The sequence below is a fragment of the Ovis canadensis genome, chromosome 1 (genome assembly GCF_042477335.2).
Source record: "Ovis canadensis isolate MfBH-ARS-UI-01 breed Bighorn chromosome 1, ARS-UI_OviCan_v2, whole genome shotgun sequence".
In the NCBI taxonomy this organism is placed as follows: domain Eukaryota; kingdom Metazoa; phylum Chordata; class Mammalia; order Artiodactyla; family Bovidae; genus Ovis; species Ovis canadensis.
Window position 1 is genome coordinate 64015912 of NC_091245.1, and position 25525 is coordinate 64041436.

Genomic DNA, 25525 nt, shown 5'->3' on the forward strand with positions numbered 1-25525 from the left:
ATGCTCTAGAAAGATATTCTATGAGCAAAAGGAAGGAAGGTAAAAAAAAAAAGACAGGAACAAAGAATCAGCATATTTATACAGCTCAACTTAACAGTCAGTAAATCAACCTGCTATTTACTCGATTTTGCTGTATATAAAAGAACAAAAGAAAATTCCTTTTTAAAAGAATCTCTGAATGCTAAGCAAACTTCAAAAATCTGAAATAAATCAGTTTACAAATATCTGAAACTTCAAATTAACGTACAGCAAACTGATGTTTTTGGGGTTTCAGGATATAGACTGACAGAGGGAAGAAAGTCATTCAGGATTAATCACTGAGGATTTCTGAACATGAATTCATGAATTAGAGAAGGAAATTATATGCTGGTTAGACAATGGGAAAATTAGAAGAAGTGCCTCTTTGAAAAATAAGGAAATGATTTAAGCAGTTTCTGAGATGATAAACTTAAAACATAAGTAAACGTTTAAGTAGAGAGACTCTTGGGAACCAGAGTGAAGATCAGAAAATGTAAGAAAGCAAGTTGGAGGCAAAATTTTTGTGTTATCTGTAAATGTAAGCATACAAGTAACAAGGGAGTAACAGAAGTAACAGAAAAAACCAGAGTGCAGAGGAAATGGCCTGTCCTCTGGGAGCTCTGTTCTTTCCTGATTAGACTGTTAAAAATCAGAGAAGTGGCCACGACAAAGAATATGGGAAAAAAGAGGAGGAGAAGGAAGGAAAGCACAAACAAACTTCACTGAACTAATAAAACTAATAAAAACAAGGAAGTGGCTAATTCTATGGCAATCCTATGAAGCAGGTATCTTCCGCATTTATGTCATGCCAAGATGCTTCAGCTCAGTTCAGTTTAGCCATCCAGCCATCTCATCCTCTGTCGTCCCCTTCTCCTCCTGCCCCCAATCCCTCCCAGCATCAGAGTCTTTTCCAATGACTCAACTCTTTGCATGAGGTGGCCAAAGTACTGGAGTTTCAGCTTTAGCATCATTCCTTCCAAAGAAATCCCAGGGCTGGTTTCCTTCAGAATGGATTGGTTGGATCTCCTTGAAGTCCAAGGGACTCTCAAGAGTCTTCTCCAACACCACAGTTCAAAACCATCAATTCTTCGGGGCTCAGCCTTCTTCACAGTCCAACTCTCACATCCATACATGACCACAGGAAAAACCATAGCCTTGACTAGAGGGACCTTAGTCAGCAAAGTAATGTCTCTGCTTTTGAATATGCTATCTGGGTTGGCCATAACTTTTCTTCCAAGGAGTAAGTGTCTTTTAATTTCATGGCTGCAATCACCATCTGCAGTGATTTTGGAGCCCCCAAAAATAAAATCTGACACTGTTTCTACCGTTCCCCCATCTATTTCCCATGAAGTGATGGGACCAGATGCCATGATCTTCGTTTTCTGAATGTTGAGCTTTAGGCCAGCTTTTTCACTCTCCACTTTCACTTTCCTCAAGAGGTTTTTTAGTCCAACTCTTTGCGACCCCATGGACTGTAAACTGCCAGACTCCTCTGTCCATGGGATACTCCAGGCAAGAACTGGAGTGGATTGCCATTTCCTTCTCCAATTTTACAGATGAGAAAATTCTCTGAGAAATTAAATGATATGACCAAAGTCATGTAGGTAGTAAGGTGGAATCATATTGGTTTGACAGATTCATCATGAGCTTAGTAACCTGCCCTTCTATTTACTTTATAAGCCTATATTTGTTTTAAACTCAAATGTAGGATAGTCTCATTCTCATCAAATGTTCAACTGTAGATAACCGAGACAAATCAACAAAGTTCAGTTCCGTTCAGTCGCTCAGTTGTGTCCGACTCTTTGCGACCCCATGAATTGCAGCACGCCAGGCCTACCTGTCCATCACCAACTCCCAGAGTTCACTCAGACTCACATCCATCGAGTCAGTGATGTCATCCAGCCATCTCATCCTCTGTCGTCCCCTTCTCCTCCTGCCCCCAATCCCTCCCAGCATCAGAGTCTTTTCCAATGAGTCAACTCTTCGCATGAGGTGGCCAAAGTACTGGAGTTTCAGCTTTAGCATCAAATCAGCAAAAGGAATTATTAAAGTTACACATTTACCAAGGGCCTCTAATACACCCACAGTTTCACTCTGAGTTTATAGTTTTTTAAGACAGCAAAATACCAGCCTAATGACAAAACAGGGACATTGTTTTCAGCTGTCCAAATGTTAAAGATTCTACAGATAAAAAATATCTACAAACCCAGCCTTTTCACTTTTTTAATATTGGGAAATAAGAAATGTCCTCAGCACTAAAATAGTGGCTGCAACTCCCCCAGATGAGGCAGCAGCTCTAGAAGGATGTAGTTCCTAGGAGACTGTCAGGAAGATGACAAATGGGGAGCCGGGGTGAGAGGCATATAGATAGAGAAATTCTCTACCATGGGCCTACCTCCTTTTCTTTAAAAACAAACAAACAAACAAACAAAAAACCTGTATTAAATATTTACTTCCTTGTTTTTATTTCTGTGCACTGCTGAGTCTAACTATATGCTTCCCTTTCTTTGGCCAATATCTGTTTCTTCCTCCTCAGCCCTGGTGAAAGACTGGTGCTAATTTGTTAGCTTACTTTCCCTGAAGCAGATTATAACAGTGAACTAGACACATTGACCATAATATCCTCTAAACCTACAATTCCCTCCTAAGAGATTCTTCGTCATCAACAGCCTTTAATAAGAGGGCATCCCCAAACAGTCATGATCTTTTCTTCATGAGCTCACTCCTACTCCACCTCAGCCACAGGTGATGGCACAATCGAAGGGAAGCCAATATGAAGTCTGGCCAGTACACTATAAAGACACTTGGAATGGAGACTTTCTCATAAGCAGGGTCAAGCTGGGCCAATTAAAATCTTATTAAAAGTAAGTTCAACAGGAAGGAAGGAGGGAATAGAAGGAAGGAAAGACTAATTTAGGTACTTAGCTAAAGCTAGAAAGACTGACAAAGGAAAGAGAAGAGAAAGAGAAGAAAGCCAAAGTACAACTTAAAAAAATTATTGTGAAAAGAAACTATATTGAGAAAGAAAGTTGTCAGAGGGAAAACCAGGTAACACAAAAAGGCAGATGCAGAGAGAGGAGAGGAGCAGAAGTACTAACAGAAAAGTATAGCAAAAGAGCTACAAACTAATGCTACTAAGATACTCAGAGCTGCCTTGAATCAGTACCTGTCTCCATGAGACCAAGTCATATTACAATACATATGTTTAGATTCCATGGGTCTCCGGTTTCCCTTAATGCTATAGAGAGGACTGAAATAATTCTCTCTTCCTTGAGATAGCCTATGTCTCCATTCTTTGCAATCAAAAGAGCCTAAGCAAAGCACAAAATGCTTTGGTTTGGTTTGGTTTGATTTGCTACTAATAATGAAAAGACCAAGCACATGGAACCCTAGACCCAGTTATGCCACGACCTAGTTACATCATGAGTTTCAAAGTCTTCATCTGTAAAATGACGGCACTGAATTCAACTATTGCTAGATTTCCTTTAACCTGCTAGGATTCTGCAATTACTAGAATCTGTTAAGAAATTCACTTTTTCCTTTTCACCCTGCATTGAATGAAAAACAAAGGCGTTTGTAAGAGGCAATTCAGGCTTTGAGGCATAGGAAGAATTTAAGTAACACTGATACATGTATCAGAGGAAAACCAGATTCAGGTTCCCATGGGCATATGATCTGAAACAAAGATGGGGACTCTGGGATGAGTGGAAGGGAAAGAGACTGGATCAGGTAGGAGACTATTATGACCGTCTAGGTGAGACATGCTTATAAATTAGATTTGAGGGTGGAGTTAGAGATGGCATATGAGCCCCTTACAGAGTTTAAACCTAAGTTCTTGAACTAGTTTAATACAGTATGCTCAATGTCTAGAACATAGTAAGTGCTTGTCAATTAATTGATGGAAAGATCTGGATGAATAAATGAATTGATGTAAAGACGAAGAGGAATTTAAGTTATTTGGGGGAAAATAGATTCTAAGTATTATTTAATATGATATTTCAATTCTCTTAATATTGAAATGAAAGGTTCTAAGCGGGAGAAAGTATCTTTTTTGCTATTTTTCAATGTAATATTATTCCACTGTAATATACTGGAGTTTGCACCATTATTGTATAAAAGTCTCCCTATTCCTTAATTTGTGACTACAGGCCTCATTTGTTTTCTAAATACTAATCAGTAACATTTTTTTAAACAATAAAGGAAATAATGTTCCTGGGAAAAAATACCTAAATTCAAGTTTTGGCATAGCTCCAATCTAAGACCCTGAAAGTTTATTTTTTAAAATTTGTTTATATCGTAGTCTTTTGAGAGTATTATTTGAGTCACTGTTCTTCCTATAACCACACAGGAAGAACAAAAAAGGTCCAGTAACTAACAACATATGATTTTTCTCTGATGAATATACTGAAACTGAAATGAAAGCATTTCTTAAGTACCAATAGAAAAATTTACAAATTGTTTTAAAACAGTTTAAAAACTCAATGTAAAGAGTTATAGGGTTGTCTTTATTTTTGTTGTGACGGAAAGTTGCCTTGCTAAAAACTCCAATAAGTGGGGCTTAGAATCTAATTTTAATATAGAGATTTTAATTTTAATACTTCTGTTAACACTAATTTGAATCCTAACAAATAGGTTATCAATATATGACCACACAGGACAAAAAAGAAAGATACAACTGACTCAAAATTAGAAATATTAAGGGATGGAAAGGAAACAAACTTCAAGTGTATACCTGAACTTCCCCAAGTAACTAAATTTTGGACAAATAAATAAAATATTTATCCATAAGGAAAATAGTGGAACCATTTACATACAGAACCATCCTTCCTTTGCATGGTACTAGATATCCATAAAACTGAGCATATAGGCTGAAACCATGCAAGAAATATTAATAATGGGAAAACGTCTGTGATCTTTGAAAATTTTTGTCAATGTTAAAAATCTGTCAGTTACACTTGTATAGGGAAATGAAAAAAATGTTCAACTAAGATTAATTTAGTACAGTCTAATTTAAAACATTGGAAACAGTGAAAATTAAAGTTTCATTTCTTAGCAAAAACTTATGAAGAGTAGTTTGAATAGTGTGCTTTTCTTGTGTAAAGAACCATACTGAGCAGACATTTATCCTGTGGTTTGGCAAACTGTCACATCTCTTTCTAAGTATAGGTTAGCTTCCAACATTTCACCCTTTGCGCTTTCAGTGTCATGAAATAGGTCCAAGAGTTCTTCTTATAAAAGATTTTTCTTTCTTTTTTTTGCTGTTGTAAGCTCCTCTGGGACATCTCTGTCCTATTCATCACAACCCTTTCCTCTTATGTCAAAAATTCACCTTTACTAGGTTCTTCTCTCTGCATATCTAGTTAACTCAAGTGGCAACAGTGTTCCAGGATCAGCTATTTCTTCTATAATTCCATCTATATTCAACTCTAATTTCAATTTCTGTTATCACTATTTCTTTATTTCTCTGTACTGTCATCTTCTTTACCAGGCTTTTTTTTTTTATCCATCTGTGTAAAATGTCACATGAGTTCATCACAGAGGGAAGGAAGCAACATAGCGACACTCTGCTGTCTATGTAGTAACTAACAGATGCGCCCGGTACAATCACCAGCAGATTCTGAGTGAAGTGATGTGACTGGTCACTGATCTTGATGCATATCTCCTATTTATGCAGAGACTTGTAAGCTGAAAAGCCAGTAGCAAAGTTTATACTTTATGCAGCTAATCACAGTTAATATATTGTGGTAAGTGAAATCTGAACCATGTTGTTGGAGACTGGTGTTAATTAAACCACGGCAAGTGAAAGCTGTGTATACTGGACCCACACAAAGTGAGGAATGCTTGTATATATGTATTGAGAAAGAGTCTCAATGATATTATCTCCATGTTGTCAACTTTTTATATGACTGGTTTTTTAAGTTTTTTTCCTCCACTAAATAGGAAGGACTTATATTCACTAAAATAATGATTTTTCCTACATATGAGAAAGTACCCCCTATGGTATAAGACAACTTCTGCACTATCAACTCTGTTTTCCTATCTTGAGCCTCCTTACCTAAACGTTAGGTTTTAGAAAAGTAGGAACATTCCTCTCTAGAATCCACAAAAACACCAAAGAAATTCTGGTGACTCAATGATTTGCCTCTGGCATTCCTCTTCTTAAAACCCTTCAGTAGCTCTCTACCATATGATAAACGCTCTACCATGGTATCCAAGCTCCTTCATGATTTGACCCCCGAATGCACCTTATTTCCAGACACACCCTGACTAACGCTTTATAATCTCCAAACAAGGACCTGCTTCTTGCCTCCAAGCCTTGGTTTATGTCATCACCTGTGTGTAGACAGCATACATGTCTACTAACTACGGTATCATCATGATAACTTCTGTTCATTCTCAAGATGCAGCTCAGATGCTGCCTCTGAGCAACATCAGAGTATTCTCTAAACACTTTCCCCACCTACAATCTTAAGAAGTTTAGGTAAGCTTCAATCACTGCTACAAAAACTTTTTCACATCTTCATCACTGCACTTGTTATAGACTAATTCACTTTTGTGATTTACTTTAGTATCTACTTACTTTTTTAAACAGTAAACTACTTGAACACAGGAACTATATCTTGTTTACCAAATACTGGTTTCCTGAATGAACTGTAGGATAAAATGATGTGATTAAAACAACTGCAGAATTCTAGTGACAAACTTTATCTCAAAACCACCCTTTTGTCTGAAGCAACTTCCTTGTATCTATCTTTTGCTTCTGTCTAGTCTCTGCAAGCTGAGGCAAAAGTGGGCTATCCTTATACATGATCGTGTGAAAGGCAACATCACTGAGATATTAGTAGCAGGTTAACTAGTTCCACTCACTCTACCTAAATGGAATGGAGGGTGTTTGGAGGACTGAGGGGAAAATAAGACAGGTAAGAAGGGTTACTGACTTGAGAAGCACTCTTTCAAGAAGAAGATAAACACAAGGACTAGGTAAAAGGGAAGATTCACTTAAACTTATAAACAGCGTCGGCAAATGAATGAATAAAGAAGACATGGCACATACATACAATGGAATATGACTCGGCCATAAAAAGAATGAAATTGTGATATTTGCAGAGACGTGGGCAGACCCAGAGACTTTCACACAGGAAAATCAGAAAAACAAATATCATACATTAACATACACATATGGAATCTAGAAAAACGGTGCAGATGAACGTATTTTCAAAGCAGTAATAGAGAAACAGTTGTAGAGAGCAAACGTGGACACTAAGTGGAGAAAGGGAGGGGGAATTGGGAGATTGGGACTGACACATACACACTGCTGTGTACAAAACAGAAAACGAATGAGAACCCACAGAATAGCACAGGAAACTCAGCGCTCTGCTGAGGGGATATATAAAACACACACATAGACACACACACACAGACACACACACATACATATATGGCTGATTCACTTTGCTGTACAGCAGCAAACAATGCAACACTGTAAAGCAACTATGCTCCAATAAAAAACTTACAAGCAGCATTCATTCATTCACTAATAGCATGGCTTCTAAGTGGCATTCACTGGGCTGAAATACCACAGTGAATAAAACACAGTCCTTGCACTTAGGGACCCCTAAATCACACATAAATTTCCTTTTATTTCCTAATGCACTGTTATCTGAAGGCCATTATTAAAATTTCATTTTCTACAATATAATAGCATTCCTCTACAGACTAGGTCCAAGTATCTAATCATTTATCACACTCTACAGGACTCATGTCAGCAATGCCAAGAGGAATACGGTTTATAGCCATGTTTGGCCAAAATAATCAGGGAAACCTATGGCAAAAATGAGAAATAGTGATAAACCAGCCATAGCTGATTGAAAAAGAAGCCTTAAGCAAGAAATCAGAACAAGATTTTTAAAAAATCAACTACCATGTATTAGGTTGGTACAAAAGTAATTGCAGTTTTGCATTGTTGAAGTTTGCAGTTTGATATGATTGGAATACATTCTTAAATGTGATTATGTTATATGTCATTTTAATGTGCATTTCTTGCTTTTTTTTACTAATGACTTATTACTTGCTTTTTTATACATTTATTTTAGACTAGGGAAATAATGTTAGACAAAAAGCAAATTCAAGTGATTTTCTTATTTGAATTCAAACTGGGTCCTAAAGCAGCAGAGACAGCTCACAACATCAGCAATGCATTTGACCCAGGAACTGCTAACTTGCAGTACAGTGCAGTGGCTCAAGGAGTTTTGCAAAGGAGAGGAGAGCCTTGAAGATGAGGAGTGTGGTGGTCAGCATCGTAAACTGACAATGACCAACTGAGAGGATCATCAAAACTGATCCTCTTACAACTACATGAGACGTTGCCAAAGACCTCAATGCTGACCATTCTACCAAATTTTGGCATTTGAAGCAAATTGGAAAGCTGAAAAAGCTAGCTAAATGGGTGCCTCATGAGCTGACTGCAAGTCAAAAAAAACCATCGTTTTGAAGCGTCATCTTTTCTTCTATGCAATAACAAACCATTTTTCTTGATCAGACTGTGACATGCAATGAAAAGTGGCTCTTATATGACAACCAGTGACAGACAACCAGCTCAGTGGCTGGATTGAGAAGAAGTTCGGAATCACTTCCGAAAGCTAAACTTGCCCTCCAAAAGGGTCCTCGTTACTGGTGGTCTGCTGCTGGTCTGACCCACTACAGCTTTCTGAATCCCAGTGAAGCCATGTTATCTGAGAAGTAGGGTAAGCAAATTGATGAGATGCACCAAAAGTTGCAACACCTGCAGCCAGCATTGGTCAAGAGAAAGGGCCCAATTCTCCTCCAGAAAATACCCCACTGCATGTCGCACAGCCAGCGCTTCAAAGTTGAATAAATTGGGCTATAAAGTTTTGCCTCATCCACCATATTCACCCAACTTCTTGCCAACTGACTACCACTTCTTCAAGAATCTCAACTACTTTTTGCAGGAAAAAGGCTTCCGTGGAAAGCAGGAAGCAGCAAATGCTTTCCAAGAATTTGTCAAATCTCGAAGGACAGATTTTTATACTGCAGGAATAAACAAACTTATTTCTCTTTGGCAAAAATGTGTTGATGGTAATGGTTCTTATTTTGATTAATAAAGATGTGTTTGAGCCTCGTTATAATGATATAAAATTCACGATCTGAAACTGCAACTACCTTTTCACCAACCTAATACTACTTGAGGTAAGGCAATAATGTTCCTGAAGTTTTGAGAATAAGCAAAAAATTATATAGAAAAATGATACCAGGTAACTGGGGAGATTGAGACAAATCATAAGAAGAAGACTGTGCAAACCTCTCTAATCTGCCTATCTCCTCTCCTTCAAACATACTTCCCTCATGCCCACAATAGACTCCTGCCCACCTCTGTCCCAAACTCCTCACAATATTGACCTACAATGCCGCAGTGGTAAAGAATCCGCCTGCAATGTAGGAGACTCAGGTTCAATCCCTGGGTCAGGAAGATCCCCTGGAGAAGGAAATGGCAACCCACTCCAGTATTCTTGCCTGGAGAATGCTATAGACAGAGGAGCCTGACAGGTTGCAGTCCATGGGATCACAAATAGTCAGACGTGACTTAGTGACTAAACATCAACAACAACCTCCATTCATTAATACTCAGTTTTTACTTCAGCCCCCTTCAAGTCTAGCTGTAGTCCTTCTCAACTAGTTCTCATGGAGAAAAAGAGTAGGACAAACTAACTCTTAGAATGCTGCTATATGACTGACAACAGTTGTTTTTTGAAGACAGAATATTTTTTCTTTAAACTTTCTGGAAACTGAAATACTTAGAGCCAAATGAATTTATCACAAATGTTAGAATGTCAATCACAAGAAGGAAATAACTTTGGGCAAAGGAACATTTCTGAAGTGCCACAAATTACACCACTTGGTAGGCAAGGGCTTGCCTGCGGGGGAGTTCAGTATGTGTCGCCTTGTTCTCAGCTTCCCCTACCATTAGTGGGAAGACACAGCGCAGAGGAGATGCCCAAAGTGGTGACAGCACAGCCCCTAGGCAGCAGCTTTTATATTAGACTCTCGGTGCTAAGCTACACAAAGTGAAAATGTGACTCTGCAGATCTGTACAGGAATACTGGGCAGATGAGATGATCTATAAGCTATGGAACATAAGAATTCTCCTTACTTCTCTCTCCAGGCATGGATTTTCTTTTTATTGTTGTTCTCATCAAAATTCAGTATTGCTGTTCTCATCAAAATTCAGTATTGTTGTACCTCCTTAGTACTGTCCTTGCTTTGAATAATTGTGAAAAGCTGTATAGGTTTTGAGTGATTGATAAATCATAATGCAGTCTACTTGATATTTTCAGCTCTTTCAGCCTTTCCAACTTGGAAAGGGAGAGATGCAATGGAAAGATCTTTTGTAACTTAACTAATTCCTAAGAATGCACATTGATTTATAATTATTACTACAAACATAGTAGTAGAATTTTTGGACATGCAGAAAAATACTGCCATACATTATTCCTAACAATCTGTTTTAAAATGTGTGCCTCATATTTCATAATTGTTCTGAGTTATACCTTCATGTTAAGATGTGCTTAACTGCTCCCATCTGACTTATCCTCCTGATTCTAGAAAAATGACTTCAATTGAAATCACTGGTAATGTTCTTACAATTTTAAATAGCAGACTTCCACTATTAATGTAGCAACTGATCAGCTATATTAAAATCCAATTTAAAAATTCATCTGGAGTCTAAGCTCTGATTTATGACTCTTGCCTTCCATCCAACCCACCATGCACTCTCGATGTAACTTATCTGCTTTTTGGCACAAGCCTAGACATTTAGCGGGAAGTGAAAACATACTTCAGTTCCTAGGAAAATAAAAGTTATATTAAGGTGGCTAAATTGAGGCAATATAACTAGTCAATCTGGGGAAACACACTGCTTGTTAAACATGGTATAACACTGGTTTATAAAAGGTCAAGGGGTGAGAGATAAAAGCAGAAAAGGCAGAAAACAACCCAAAAAATCTACAGTAGAGTGAAGAAAAATTGCTGCTGATTTACTTGCTTTGTTTATTTCTGTCTCAATATTATTTCTAGTTTTCAGAACATCTTACGCTAATCTTCTATCTCAAATTTTCATGAGCTGTGTATATTTCTACACACAATTTTCTTACAGGTACTTCAAAGATTACTTGAAGGATTGAAATATTTTCAGATACTTCTAGAGAAAAGGAATAATTAACTCATTATTATTTGTTACCAAAAAATACATTTGTTCCCTTGGCTTTCAGGAAAAACAAAATTTTACTTTGCTTGAGACAAAAGTAGTGAAACACACATATAACAAATATTGGTATAATGAATAATATTAATGGGGAAATAGTATTTGAAGTTATTAAGAGAACAGTCATGACTTGGATTTGAGTCCTGTCAATTAGCAGTCATATGGCCTTGAATAAATGACTTAACCATTTATAACTCAACTAACTTACTTATGAATACTGAACATAGTATCTGTCTCAGTGTGTGTTGTTTTTAAGATAAAGAGAAGATTCAGCAGATAAGTCTACACTGCACATAATAAAGGAGCTATTAATATTTACAATAATAATTATAATTCAAAAATAGTTTGATAAAATATGTAATAAACTTCATACTAATCAAAACCCAAGTACTTTATTCATCTTTCATAATAAGCATAGACTGTTAAAAGCACAATGAATTCAGTATTAGTAAGTTTTATCTCTCAATCCTGCTATCATTCTGAGTCACCCTGAGCAATTAATTCTCTTAACCTCTCTGCTGCTGCTGCTGCTAAGTCACTTCAGTCGTGTCTGGCTCTGTGTGACCCCATAGACAGCAGTCCACCAGGCTCCGCTGTCCCTGGGATTCTCCAGGCGAGAACACTGGAGTGGGGTGCCATTTCCTTCTCCTCTCTAGGCTTAGGTTAAATTTACACAGAATGAATAACTTGAGTTCCTGTCTTGGCCTTAAGAATTATTGTGGCATCTTAGCAGTAGAACTGAAAGGATGAAGGAATAGGAATTCTGGGTTATAACAAATATGAACTGTTATTCTAGGTTCTCCTAGCATGGATCCTATTTGCAGGAAGTAATTCTGAGAATGACTTAGGTCGTTAAAAAAATGAACTCAAATTAGTAAATCCCATAAAGCAGCTCATAACCTACCCAAATGTTCTACCCAATATTCAGTCTGGTCCTTTCCTACTTCATACAAACCGCAAGAACAGTCTACCAAGCTCACTGTGAAAGTATTTCTACCACACATTCATATTAAAGTAAGGTATGCACATAGAAAGTGTGATGGAAACTTGTTCCAAGCCTGCTATGTGGAGAATTAGTTTAGGTTTAGATTGAGTACTTATGTCCCTTTCCTGGCATACTTGTTTTTTTAAAAGTCTGTATACAGTTTCCATTATTAGACATACTCTGAAGAGAGGGGATGCATTCTCAGAAAAACTACAAAATCATCTCAAGTATTTCAACACTGTTTAGAACTACTGTCAAAACATAGTGAACTATGGATGCTTCATTTATCACAAAGTAATTTGGTTTCTAAATATTTTCAACTAAACCTTCTCTAGAGAAAATTTAGTAACTGATAATATAGCAAGATACTAAACTTCTACAGTGTCTATTTCTATTAATTAACATTACAAGCTAGATTTTTAAAGTTTGAACAAACTGTATAAGAGAAAAGAAGTCTGTGAAAGATACATAATCCATGATCCAATTTAACTTCACACTATCTCACTTTACTAGACTTATACAGACCAAAAGTTACATATTCTTAATATTTTAAAATACTGATGAGCCAAGACTCATAATATGTGCATAAGTCTTTGGAAGATAGTATCTTCTGCTTTAAGTAAAACTTCAGAGCTAAAAGTGATAATCTGCTCTAATAGTTAAAATCAGTCTTTTAAAAATTTCTCTATATAGTATTTCTTTATACACTCCTCTACATAGTAACTACTTACCCTTTATCAATAGTTTTTCACTTTCTGGAATGCTAATTTCATGAACCACAGGCATTATTAACCTTGGAAAATAACAATTAGTTTACTTTGTCTCATATACAATGTCATTGTCAGGATGCAATAACTGTATATTTAACAGTAAGTAAAATTAGTACGGTAATTTCCATAAGATTTTCTTTGATGTTATGCATCAGTACAGTTTCCTCAGGGGTCTACTTAGCAGTCAAAGGCATACTAAGTAGTGTTAATCAAACAGACTCACAACTGTATAATAAGATCAATTTTAGTAGAAATGATCACTCTGCAGTTTCATGGAAGCAACCAATAACCTCAAACTACTTGTCAGATTCCAAGAACTATCTAGGATGAAGACTAGTCTAAAAGCCATAAGAATAATGGTGTGGTATGATCATGGAAGGAAAGATACTCTAAGAAATCAAAATGCTTTTAATCAATTTGCAATTAGGAGGGTTTAGGAGGGAAGCAAATGGGGTCAGGATGCCTTCCAAATCCAGAAAAACGGCTTATGGTTAAGATATATTAACAGCTTGCTGTTTTTCTGACACTGTATTATCCCATTTCATATTCCCAACAACTCCCTATGAAGTAGGTAGTATTATCTTCACATTTTACAGATAAGGCAACTAAGGCCTAGAAAGGTTAAGTAACCTGCCCAAGGTTGATGAAACCTAGAAAATGGAAGAGGGGATCTAAACAAATTAACCAGACCTAGAATACCATCTTCAATCCAAATCTCCCAGGAGGAAAAGGATATGATACACTAAGACACCAACACAGTTCATTATTAAATACATTTAGAGATCTACATGATGATAGGTGTCTAAATACATAAATACATACTAAATGTATTTAGAAATCTACAGATTATACCAATCTAATGGGAGAAAGCAAAGAGGAAATAAAGAGCCTCTTGATGAGGGTGAAGGAGAAGAGTTAAAAAGCCAGTTTAAAACTCAGTATTAAAAAACTAAGATCACGGCATCCAGTCCCATCACTTCATGGCAAAAAGAGGGGGAAAAGGTGGAAGCAGCAACAGATTTCCTCTTCTTGGGCTCTAAAATCACTGCAGATGGTGACTGCAGCCATGAAATTAGAAGATAATTGCTTCTTGGCAGGAAAGTTATGACAAACCTAGATAGTGTGTTAAAAAGCAAAGACATCACTTTACTATATAGTCAAGGCTATGGTCTTTCCAGTAGTCATGTATGGAAGAGTTGGACTATAAAAAAAAAGCTGAGCGCTGAAGAATTGATGCTTTTGAACTGGTGCTGGAGAAGACTCGAGAGTCCCTTGGAAAGCAAGGAGATCAAACTGACCAATCTTAAAGGAAATCAACCCTGAATGCTCTTTGGAAGGACGGATGCTGAAGCTCTAATACTTTGGCCAACTGCTGCAAACAGCTGACTCATTGGAAAAACCCCTGATGCTGGGCAAGACTGAAAGTAGAAGTGGACACCAGAGGATGAGATGGTTGGATGGCATCACCGACTCAATGGACATGAACTCGGGCAAACTCTGGGGGATGCTGAGGGACAGGGAAACCTGACGTGCTGTAGTCCATGGGGCCACAAAAAGTTGGACACAACTTGGCGACTGAACAACAGACATTTACATCAACTCAAATACTGTTCTCCAATATTCTGGGGCCTCTACTACCTTAGACAGAAATTTTGTATCTTCTTTATCCCCTGCAGAAAATCAAGAACTAAGTGTTTGGGAAAAAGACAAGCTGACTAAATAGAGGAGAATTTATACTTGTGTTAATTTATGAAACTGCATACCATATTTTATAAAAATAATTATAGCAGCAGTGTTGCTATTTTGTTTTACTTCAGAAAAAGCCTACTCATATGCACATGACTACTATTTTTTACTACCTATCCCCAGCTTTCGCTTCTACTCTACTTAAGCTTCAGGCTTCACGTTTGTATATACATCATGGCAGAGGTTATTAGTTCCTAATAAAATGAGAAACTCTTTAATAAAAAAGTCAAATATCTTACCTATATCCAACGGTACCTCACTTTGAACATATAAAAGTCACAAAGTGACTTTAATGTTTCAGAAGTAGATTACTGCCCTAATATAATTGTAAAAACAGAGAAAAGCTTCAATATTTTATCAGTGACTTTCTTCTGCATATGAATTTTGTCCCTTTTGTTATTGGAAAGGTTTTCTTATATTTTCTTAAGACTGTCATTGGTGGGCACCACTTTCCTGGATTAAGACAGCATCCTAATTCCTATTGCTGAGGAAAGGAATTTCAAACATTGACTTTGGGCTTAACTTCAGAACGAGATCTTAGGAGTTGGAGAACTCCTAGATCCACATGGAACCCACACATGTCAAAATAAAACTACATCTTACCTTAACACCTTGCATACCAGGGGGCCCCGTTAATCCAGAAAGTCCTGGATCACCCTAAGAACAAAACACAAATGGAGGTTTAATATTATGAAAAAACTGAAAAGTATGATTTCCACGCTGTAGGAGTTCATCTTGGCTGTCAAGATCTTATTTACTGATCCCCTCAATCTGGCTCAAGTTCCACGTGCTTTCTGAGAACTTCCTTGAGGTTCCCAACCCTTATTTCTTTCAGTACTGATTACCTGGACAATACTTCACCCTGTCCGTGGCCCTGCTGCTTTTTCTCTGATGTTCTTTTCTCTAGAAACACCCTTACTTCCCAAATTTCCACCTTTTCCAAGGCTTGCCATGTTTTAAAAATGTAAAGAAATCTGTTTAAAAATCCTACCAGCACTTTATAATACAGCTGCAGAGGGCTCAGGTCTGCCTTTTTTAGGTGACAACTCACAGGTTGGTGGGACTCCCACGTGGTACATCAATGAACAGCTGGGGGATGGGGAGCAGGACTAGGTTCTTTCCCTGGTCCAGGACTAGGACTCTGGAGCAGAGAAAGGGGCACTTCCCCTTCCAGGGCTGCCCTGGTGCCTTCCACTGTAGTAACCAGAGTACCTGCAGCGAAAATTTTGGGGACGACTGTGCTGGTCCACAGACTTCAATTTAACAAATTAGGGCCTTCTGTCCCCATCCCTTCCCCCAGATTTGATGAGGGCTTGCAGAGCAGGGTAGGAGGAGAAATTACACCAGTGAGGGGCAAGGAGTGTCTGTGGTGGGTAGAGGTGACAATGAGAGACACAGAGGATGATGTGTGAATGACAAGGACAAAACATATCAAAAAGGAATGGGGGTAAAATCTTAAACCAGTTTACTTAAGGTACGCTTTTTCTTTACCGCTGTTCCTTTCTCTCTTTCTGCTGTAACAAATTTATTGTGCGTGGAAGAAAAGTATGTTGTTTGAAAGGAAAGGAATACTTAGTTAATAATCCTAAATAAATTCTATAATGACTATTCATGTACTATTCATAGTACATAAATGTTTCACTGCATTAACTACTTTAATGTCATCAAGTTAAATAAACAGAAAAGAATGTTTCTGATTATTAACTATCAAGTGTTTTTCCATTTGTTCTAATATTTTATGTTCTTGTTCAATGTTTTATTAACATGGCGTCCATTCATTATGGTGTGATGGGTTTATACATATATTTTTTATACTTATTACTCTGATAGAAGGAAAAGAGAGCTACATTAGGAAACAGAAGACTGGAGGCTCATCCCCTACTAGTTCTAGTCAAGGGTAGATCAGTTGATTTCCCTTCAAAATTCCTCCATCTGAAAGCTGAGAATAAGAATAATATCACATTTGTCTTATGGGAAAAGAAAAGTTGCCACTATTTAAACTAATTTGTTTGCCACTAAGGTCCCGCAAGGAATTAAATATGTATGTGTGTTCTATGAGAGGTGTTACTTACTGGATATTACATGCTGAAGGACTAGACTCTGCATTGCTTATATTGTTTCATCATTGACTATTTATTATAAAAATAGCTAAATGTTTAAAGATAAAATTCAATTGGGTCCCAATCCCCCTATACTCACACCAATTTAATGTTCATATTTTATTTGAATTTATATTGTATATGTATAAATATCCTGCTTCCTCAGTATAACTGAACCTAATTTTATATAAATATGATTTCTAAGAAAATTTTTAAAATTTTACCATTTTAGAAATATCTTTTATTTTGAAAGTTGGATTTCACTTAAAGCTTAATGAAAACATGTTATGAAGTCTTAAATCTTCTGACATTTTTCCTATATAGTACAGTTTGTACATGAGTAACTCAAAAATTAAAAAAAAGAAGACTGACATACTCCCTAGTCTCAACTCACAGGCTGAATCATCCTATATTTTGTACAGAAACTGTACATACACTGAACCACCCTATATTTTATACAGAGAGGCCACAAGTGAATATTAAAAATAAGTATTTGATAAAATCTGAATACTTAATTTGGGGAGATTATTTAAAGCACTCACCAAAAGAGAGTGGATGTCTAGTTTCTTAATTTTAAGAAATCAAATATATCATATTTATACATTTTTAAACATGGCATCTCTATTTCTCAGATTGAAGAATTTTCTTCCTCATAATTAAGGGATGAATGAAGATACTGTTTTTAATAATAAACTTCCAGGACTTCCCTAGTGGTCCAGCGGCTAAGACTCTGTGCTCCCAATGCAGGAGGCCCAGGTTCGATCCCTGGTTGGGGAACTAGATCCCGCATGTTGCAACAAAAGATCCCGTGTGCTCCAAATAAGACTTGGTGCAGCCAAATAAATAAATAAAATATTATTTAAAAAAATAATAAACTTCCATTCCTTTTCTAACTTATTTAGTCAGTGAACTCAGTTCCATTACAGCAATGAAATTCTTACAACTCTAGATTAAACTTGATAATTCATTAGTATAATGTCCATTAATGTGAGGTAATTTTTCTTAAATTTACAAGAGTTTCTGTAAACCAATGAAAAGATCAGATTACAACCCAAGAACCACAAAAATTATTCAAGGATTTTAAAAGTTTGTGAATGTATACCACATAAACAAAACATTCTATAACTGTATCACATTCATCAAGTGCATGACTAAATAAAGCTTCCCAGATGTATTCCTAAATACTCAACTTGTATTCATTCTCACAGGAAAACAGTATCTTCCTCGTAAAACAGATTTTTGTTGCTATCGTTACTTTGAAATATTAGTTTCTTTTTACCTAAAGGAATATGTGTGTGTGTTTAAGAGCATTAAAAAATGAAAAGCATACTGTATTGAAGGTTAGAAAATTAAGATATATCACTAATTCTTCCACTCGCTAACTACTTAAATTCTATAAATCCTCTTTCTTAACTGAAAAAAAAAAAAAATAATGACGACAGCCTCCGTCACTGTTACTGTGAGACTTAAACAAGATAAAGTACATATAACCATTCTAAAGAAGGTGTAAAATGGCATTAAAATTTATAATGCCATCCATACTAACAGCCACATTCTTGAGGTTAGGACCAAAAACTTCTTGTTTTAATTTTTTGCCCCATCTGTTCCCAGTTGGCAGGAAGCACAAGAGCATGCCAGAATGGACATTCAGTAAGATTAATTATATGATTTTAACTAATATGTTAGGCTGATGACGCCATTTACTTGATTCTTCAAATATTTCTTCATTAAAATCCAATAGTTATTGCACACTTTGAAATCAAGTAAAATCTATATTTTTTAAAAAGTAAAAGTTATTTTTAAATGCTTAAGATATATCAACAAGATTTTATTTCATGGACAAGTAATTACCTTTTCTCCAGAAAGAGCTTGATCTGGGGAAAAACCTGGATCTCCTTTAGGGCCCTAAATAAAATAGTTACAAAACACTTGATGAAACATAAATTACATGTATCATACTTCCTCAATTGTATGTAATGTCATACAGTATATATAGTTTGTATGGTATCGAATAAAATTACATATTTTAAATTAAGATGAGTATAGATTACTTATCTTTTTAATGTATATCTCATTTAACCTTAATTTTAAATGTTGAGAAAATTCCTAGAAATTTCCAAGATATAGCTAATTTTTCTAATCATTGAAACATTTCTTTATGAGAACTACATATGGTGACATCAGTTCAGTTCAGTCACTCAGTCATATCTGACTCTTTGTGACCCCATGGACCGCAGCATGCCAGCCCTCCCTGTCCATCACTAACTCCCGGAGCTTGCTCAAACTCAGTCAGTGATACCATCCAACCATCTCATCCTCTGTCATCCCATTCTCTTAATTTTTCCCAGCATCAGGGTCTTTTCAAATGAGTCAGCTTTTTGCATCAGGTTTCAGCATTAGTCCTTCCAATGAATATTCAGGACTGATTTCCTTTAGGATTGATTGGTTCAATCTTCTTGCAGTCCAAGGGACTCTCAAGAGTCTTCTCCAACTCCACAGTTCAAAAGCATCAACTCTTCAGCGCTCAGCTTTCTTTATGGTCTTTGTGACATATTGAGTTATAATTTTTAGCATGGGGAAACGTTATTTTTAGTGGGAAAAAAACTGCTTATACTAATTTTCCAAATTTCAAGACATCATTCCAAGTTTAAATATTTTCCAAAATCTTGCAATGTACCGTGCATTGTGTGCATGCTCAGTTGTGTCCTATTCTTTGCAACCCCATGGACTGTGGCCTGCCACACTCCTCTGTCCATAGAATCTTAGAGGCAAGAATACTGGAGCGGGTTGCCATTTTTCCCTCCAGGGGATCTTTCCCTGTGGCTCCTGCATTGGCAGGTGGATTCTTTACCACTGAACCACCTGAGAAGCCCAAAGTACATGCATTACTTTTACAATAAAAAATAAACAAACAAACAAACAAAAACCCTCTAACTGGCAAAGTTCTTTTTATTGTTATAAAACAGTTATTTTTCATACTCTGGAAATCTTTTATATTTCAAGAGAAATATAACTTCATATTCCAATTGAAATATAACTTCATATTCCAATCTAAAATTTGGGGTACAATAGTAAAATCAACTTTTTTTTATTATTCATCATTGTTTAGTTGCTCAGTCCTATTTGACTATTACATACTAGGAAAAATATTTCCTTTTCTATTTCACTCTTCATAAAATACAGAATTGAGATTATCATTCAAATTCTGACTTCACTACCATTCACAGCTAACAATAGATAATTTTCCATTCTTAAATTTTATTTTCACCCCATGGAAAACAGGGAAACTGTTATGACTTCCTTCACATATTCAGGGATAATTTTTTTTTCTTTCACTCCACGGATATTTACTGAACAACTTCCTGAACAAAACAGGTAAATTATCTGTCCTCTTTAGGTTGACATTACACTGTGAGAAAAAAAAAAAAAAAGAATAAACAAATATCTATAAAAGAAATGTTTAAAATACAGTTTCTTGTATAGATAAGCGTCAGAGAGAAAGCAGGAGCTGGAGAAGGGAACTGTGACCAGCAGGGGCTTTGAGGGCTCCCTTCTTGTGTACAGAGGGGAGAACCATCCCCAAGAAGGGTATCTGACCAGAGAATTGAAAGATGTAAGGGAGGGAGTTATAAATATATCTGGAGGAAGATCATGAAAAGCATCCCCAGCAGAGGAAAAGAGTATGCGCAAATGGCCTGAGATTTACCTGAAAAACAGCAGGCTACCCAATGTAACAGGAGCAAAGGGGAGAGAGGGAGGTGTGTACTTCAGAGAGACAAATGGGGCTGGAACACAAAAGGAATGATTAGGCCTTATTTGTGGCTTGGCTTTTACTCAGATCTATCTTCTGATATACCATTGGCTATAGTGTTGAAGAGACGTTATGGGAGTTGCAAATTCAAAACACATATTGAAGGCAGAGCTGACAGAATTTTTTTTCCCAGGATGGGAAGTGAAAGAGGCATATGTCATCTAGTTCATATACAATGGGAAAATGATTAATGGAAAAGATCCGGGAGAAGAGTAGGACTGGCTATCAGCTGTAGTTCTCTCTTGGACATGTTAAAAGCAAGGTGTCTCTTGGATTTCCAAGTGGAGATGCTGTGTGTACTGTTGGATGCTGAGTCTGGAAATCAAAGGCACCAGAATATAAACTGTATGTGAAACCATAGTGAAAGAGGAGAGTGAAAAAGCTAGCTTAAAACTCAACATTCAAAAAGTGAAGATCACAGCATCCAGTCCATCACTTCACAGCAAATAGATGGGGAAAAAATGGGAACAGTGACAAACTATTTTCTTGGGCTCCAAAATCACGGTAGAGGGTGACTGCAGCCATGAAATTAAAGGACACTTTCTCCTTGGAAGAAAAGCTATGACAAACCTAGACAGCATATTCAAAAGCAGAGACATTATGTTGCTGACAAAGGTCTGTTTAGTCAAAGCTATGGTATATTCAGTAGTCATGTATGGATGTGAGAGTTGATCATTAAGAAGGCTGAGCACTGAAGAACTGATGCTTTCAAACTGCAGTGCTAGAGAAGACTACTGAGAGTCCTTACAGCAAAGAGATCAATCCAGTAAATCAACCCTAAATATTCACTAGAAGGACTGATGCCAAAGCTGAAGCTCCAATACTTGGGCCATCTGATGTGAAGAGCTGACTCACTGGAAAAGACCCTGATGCTGGGAAAGATTTAAGGTAGGAGAAGAGGGTGACAGAGGATGAGATGGTTGGATGGCATCATCTACTCAGTTGGACATGAGTTTAAGCACACTCCAGGAGATACTGAAGGATAGGGAAGCCTGGTGTGCTGCAGTCCGTGGGGTCGCAAAGAGTCAGCCACGACTGAAAGACTGAACGACAATTGAGACTAGGTGTAAATACAGAGAAAAGCAGAGGAAGGAGGATGGTTCACTAAATATGTTCCAATATTTAAAAACTGTAGGAGGAAAGACAGAAAGGGAGGATGAAGTGACACAGCAGGTCAGTCGGAAAGGTAAACAAAGTGACTGTGGGGCCTCCAAGTGTAGAGAAGACATTTCCAGAATGAAGGCATGGCCAACTGTGTCCACAGCTCCTGAAAAACAAGTCTGGGTGAGATGCTGTTGAGAAAGACAGAAGTGGTTGGTGACCTTGCCAGGTACCACATCAGTGGAGTGGTCAAGAATATGTGAAAGTCATGGGTGGTAAGACAGGAGCTTTGACTAATAAGACAAGTAGAGAAAAAAGGGGAGTACACGTTATTTTGTGAGAAAGATGTGAGTTCGAAGGGAAGCCTTAGGCTTTCAAATTTTTTTAACATGGAAACTAGTATATCAAGCTATTTTGTTGATGGGAATGATCTAGGAAAGAGGAAAGTTGAGCATAAGTTGGGAGAAATAAGTACTTCTCTTGAGTATGCCTCACAGATCCAGGGTCCAAGCAGAGACATTTCAGTAGGGACAATTAATCTGATTCAAACCACAATTCTAAGGGTAGAATATATGGGTACAAGTGCTAGGTCACTAGCCTTGGTAATGGGAAAAAACATAAGAGCTAATTCTCATCTGACTGCTTCTAATTTCTCATTGAAATAAAATGTGAGGCCTACAGCTCAAAGTTAGAGGCAGGGAGTGGATATGGGAGGAATGCTTTCAAATAGCACTCTAACAAAAGGAAGACAAAAAGTCCTTCATGTTCTCCAATAAGTTCTTTCATTTTACAGATTAGAAACAAGTCTTCATTGGCAGAAGTGTCAAAAAAGCGTAAAATAGTTTAATTTAAGCATCAAAAAAAAAAAAATGTTCAAGGAAAAAGTTGTTTTCCAGTCTGACCTATTCCCTTTCATAGCTAATCACTACTTCTACCACTAACCAAATTTTAGATCACTGGTTACAAAATTGTAGGACCTCAGAAATGGCTTTAGGGTTTTCTTAGTATTTAAGAACTGAACTCTTCATCTAAAAAACAGAAGCTTAGAACTCATGAAATTTTAGAGCTTATCTAGCCAATCCCTTTATAGATAAAGCAATAAGGTATAAAAGTACAAAAATATTAGTTGAATTAAGACTGTCTACAAAAGTATCAATAAATTGGGTCAATTTTCTTTCTCATTATCACAATATCTGTTAAAGTAAAATTGTATTGATTTTTTTTTACACATTTTAATTTTCTATTATAAAGCCTAACTAATTGATTTGAGACAATATTTACAAAAAATTTAAAAAGAACTTAAATGCCAGTCCTTGAGAAATTTGAATAAAACTTTCTATGGCCAATGTTCCTACTTTTAATTCTCACACTAAAAACTCTTATTTTTAGGTCCAATCTGAATTTTCTGAAAGTGAAAGTCACTCAGTTGTGTCTGATTCTTTGTGACCCCATGGACTATACAGTCCAAGGAATTCTCCAGGCCAGAATACTGGAGTGGGTAGCCTTTCCCTTTTCCAGGGGATCTTCCTAACCCAGGGATCGAACCCAGGTCTGCCTCATTGCAGGCAGATTCTTTACTAGCTGAGCCACCAGGAAAGCCCAAGAATATTGGAGTTGGTGGCCTATCCCTTCTCTAGCGGATCTTCTCAACTCAGGAATCAAACCGGGGTCTCCTGCACTGCAGGTGGATTCTTTACCAACTGGGCTATCAGGTAAGCCCTGAGTTTTCTATTATATACCAACTTCCTTAATATAATTATCTTTCAACTTTCTTGACATCATCTTCTAATCTGACATTTCATCTTCCAATTAAAAAAACACTAAAAAGTGAAAGTAATCAATTAAGCAATAAAAACCAGATGTAAAGACAAACTGTTTTCTTATTCGTAAGCTTTATACATCTTGGCAACATATTTAAAGAGATATGTCAAAGCTCTTTTACTGACACACAAAGACACTTGAAGGTACTGATAAAGTCATAACCTAGAACCAGAAATTTAAGTCAGCATGAAGAAAATGTTTTTAACCTGGCCAGTTGTGCACTGATCCTAGTATTAAATGCATAAGAAAGAAATTATTGAACATGCCAATTTTGTCTGAAATGTCAAGGAAGAAGGACATACTTTTCTGCATTTAAGGGAAACGCTCCAAAATTTCTTATTTCCTCTCATTTTGTATTTATTCTACAATTCCTGAAACACTTCTAGCCACACTTGATTGGCTTTTCACAAACTCCTGGGAACTAAAAATAATGTTTATAAATTAAATAATCAAACTAAGATTGTAGGCCCATAAAGATGTTAGAATAGTGTTTACTAGTATTAAAAATAACAGTAGTAAATACAATCATTTAAAAATGTTTACAATTTTTGTAACACAAGATAAACACAAACATTGTAAAAATGTTTACAATTATGGCCATCTTGAAAAGCAGAGAACAATTGAGTGAATTACTGATGAAGCAGAAATACTGAAAATAATTTGGAATGTAAAATTTCAGAGTATGAATAAGCTAAATTGGGAGAGTATCACAAAGAAAACATTAAATGACATGATCCTGAGATAGCACCACTTGAATATTCTTGGCTTTAATGTTAGCAATAACTACACAAGCTCTATAATCTCAATTTTAAGCCTTATGCTCTGTAACAACACCTTATCTTCATAGCTCACTCTAAGCCCTTATAACTTTAGCAATTATTTGACCACTGGAACAACTACATTTTCACTCTCATCCCCTATGTGGCCTCACTTTCCATCTCTAAATAGCCTAGATTCCAGTGTCTTATATTCTAATTAATTCCTTGCATATATAAGTAACACCACTGCCTGTTTCTTTCTCTGTCATAGTTTACCTGGAAAATCTTGAATATAAACTCCACTTACTCTGACCCTACCTAGAGTGGGTAAACATAAGAGAAAACAATCATGATGACATATCTCACATTAAATTCATGACTTAAACTGATTTTGTCTTGTTTTGTCTTTTGATGTGTTCAGTTCATCAGGCACTCTGTCTATCAGATCTAGTCCCTTAAATCTATTTCTCACTTCCACTGTATGACCATTTAGGTCATATCTGAATGGTCTAGTGGTTTTCCCCACTTTCTTCAATTTAAGTCTGAATTTGGCAATAAGGAGTTCATGATCTGAGCCACAGTCAGCTCCCGGTCTTGTTTTTGCTGACAGTATAGAGCTTCTCCATCTTTGGCTGCAAAGAATATAATCAATCTGATTTTGGTGTTGACCATCTGGTGATGTCCACGTGTAGATCTGATAGACAGAGTGCCTGATGAACTATGGATGGAGGATCGTGACATTGTACAAGACACAGGGACCAAGACCATCCCCATGGAAAAGAAATGCAAAAAAGCAAAATGGCTGTCTGGAGGCCTTACAAATAGCTGTAAAAAGAAGAGAAGTGAAAAGCCAAGGAGAAAAGGAAAGATATAAGCATCTGAATGCAGAGTTCCAAAGAAGAGCAAGGAGATAAGAAAGCTTTCTTCAGCGATCAATGCAAAGAAATGGAGGAAAAGAACAGAATGGGAAAGACTAGAGATCTCTTCAAGAAAATTAGAGACACCAAGGGAACATTTCATGCAAAGATGGGCTCAATAAAGGACAGAGATGGTATGGACCTAACAGAAGCAGAAGATATTAAGAAGAGGTGGTAAGAATACACAGAAGAACTGTACAAAAAAGATCTTCACGACCCAG

At 36.7% G+C, this 25525-nt stretch overlaps 1 protein-coding gene across 4 annotated transcripts in view; it reads right to left on the reverse strand.

Annotated features, from left to right (window-relative positions):
- Positions 1-25525, reverse strand: part of COL24A1 (collagen type XXIV alpha 1 chain) — a 392145-nt gene that overhangs the window by 301940 nt on the left and 64680 nt on the right. For all 4 annotated transcript variants that reach the window (XM_069596518.1, XM_069596489.1, XM_069596509.1 and 1 more), the window contains exons 7-8: positions 18748-18801; positions 15401-15454 (exon numbers count right to left, since the gene is read on the reverse strand). In XM_069596518.1, the coding sequence (XP_069452619.1) occupies positions 15401-15454; positions 18748-18801 (108 nt within the window). The remainder of the gene's footprint in view (positions 1-15400; positions 15455-18747; positions 18802-25525) is intronic.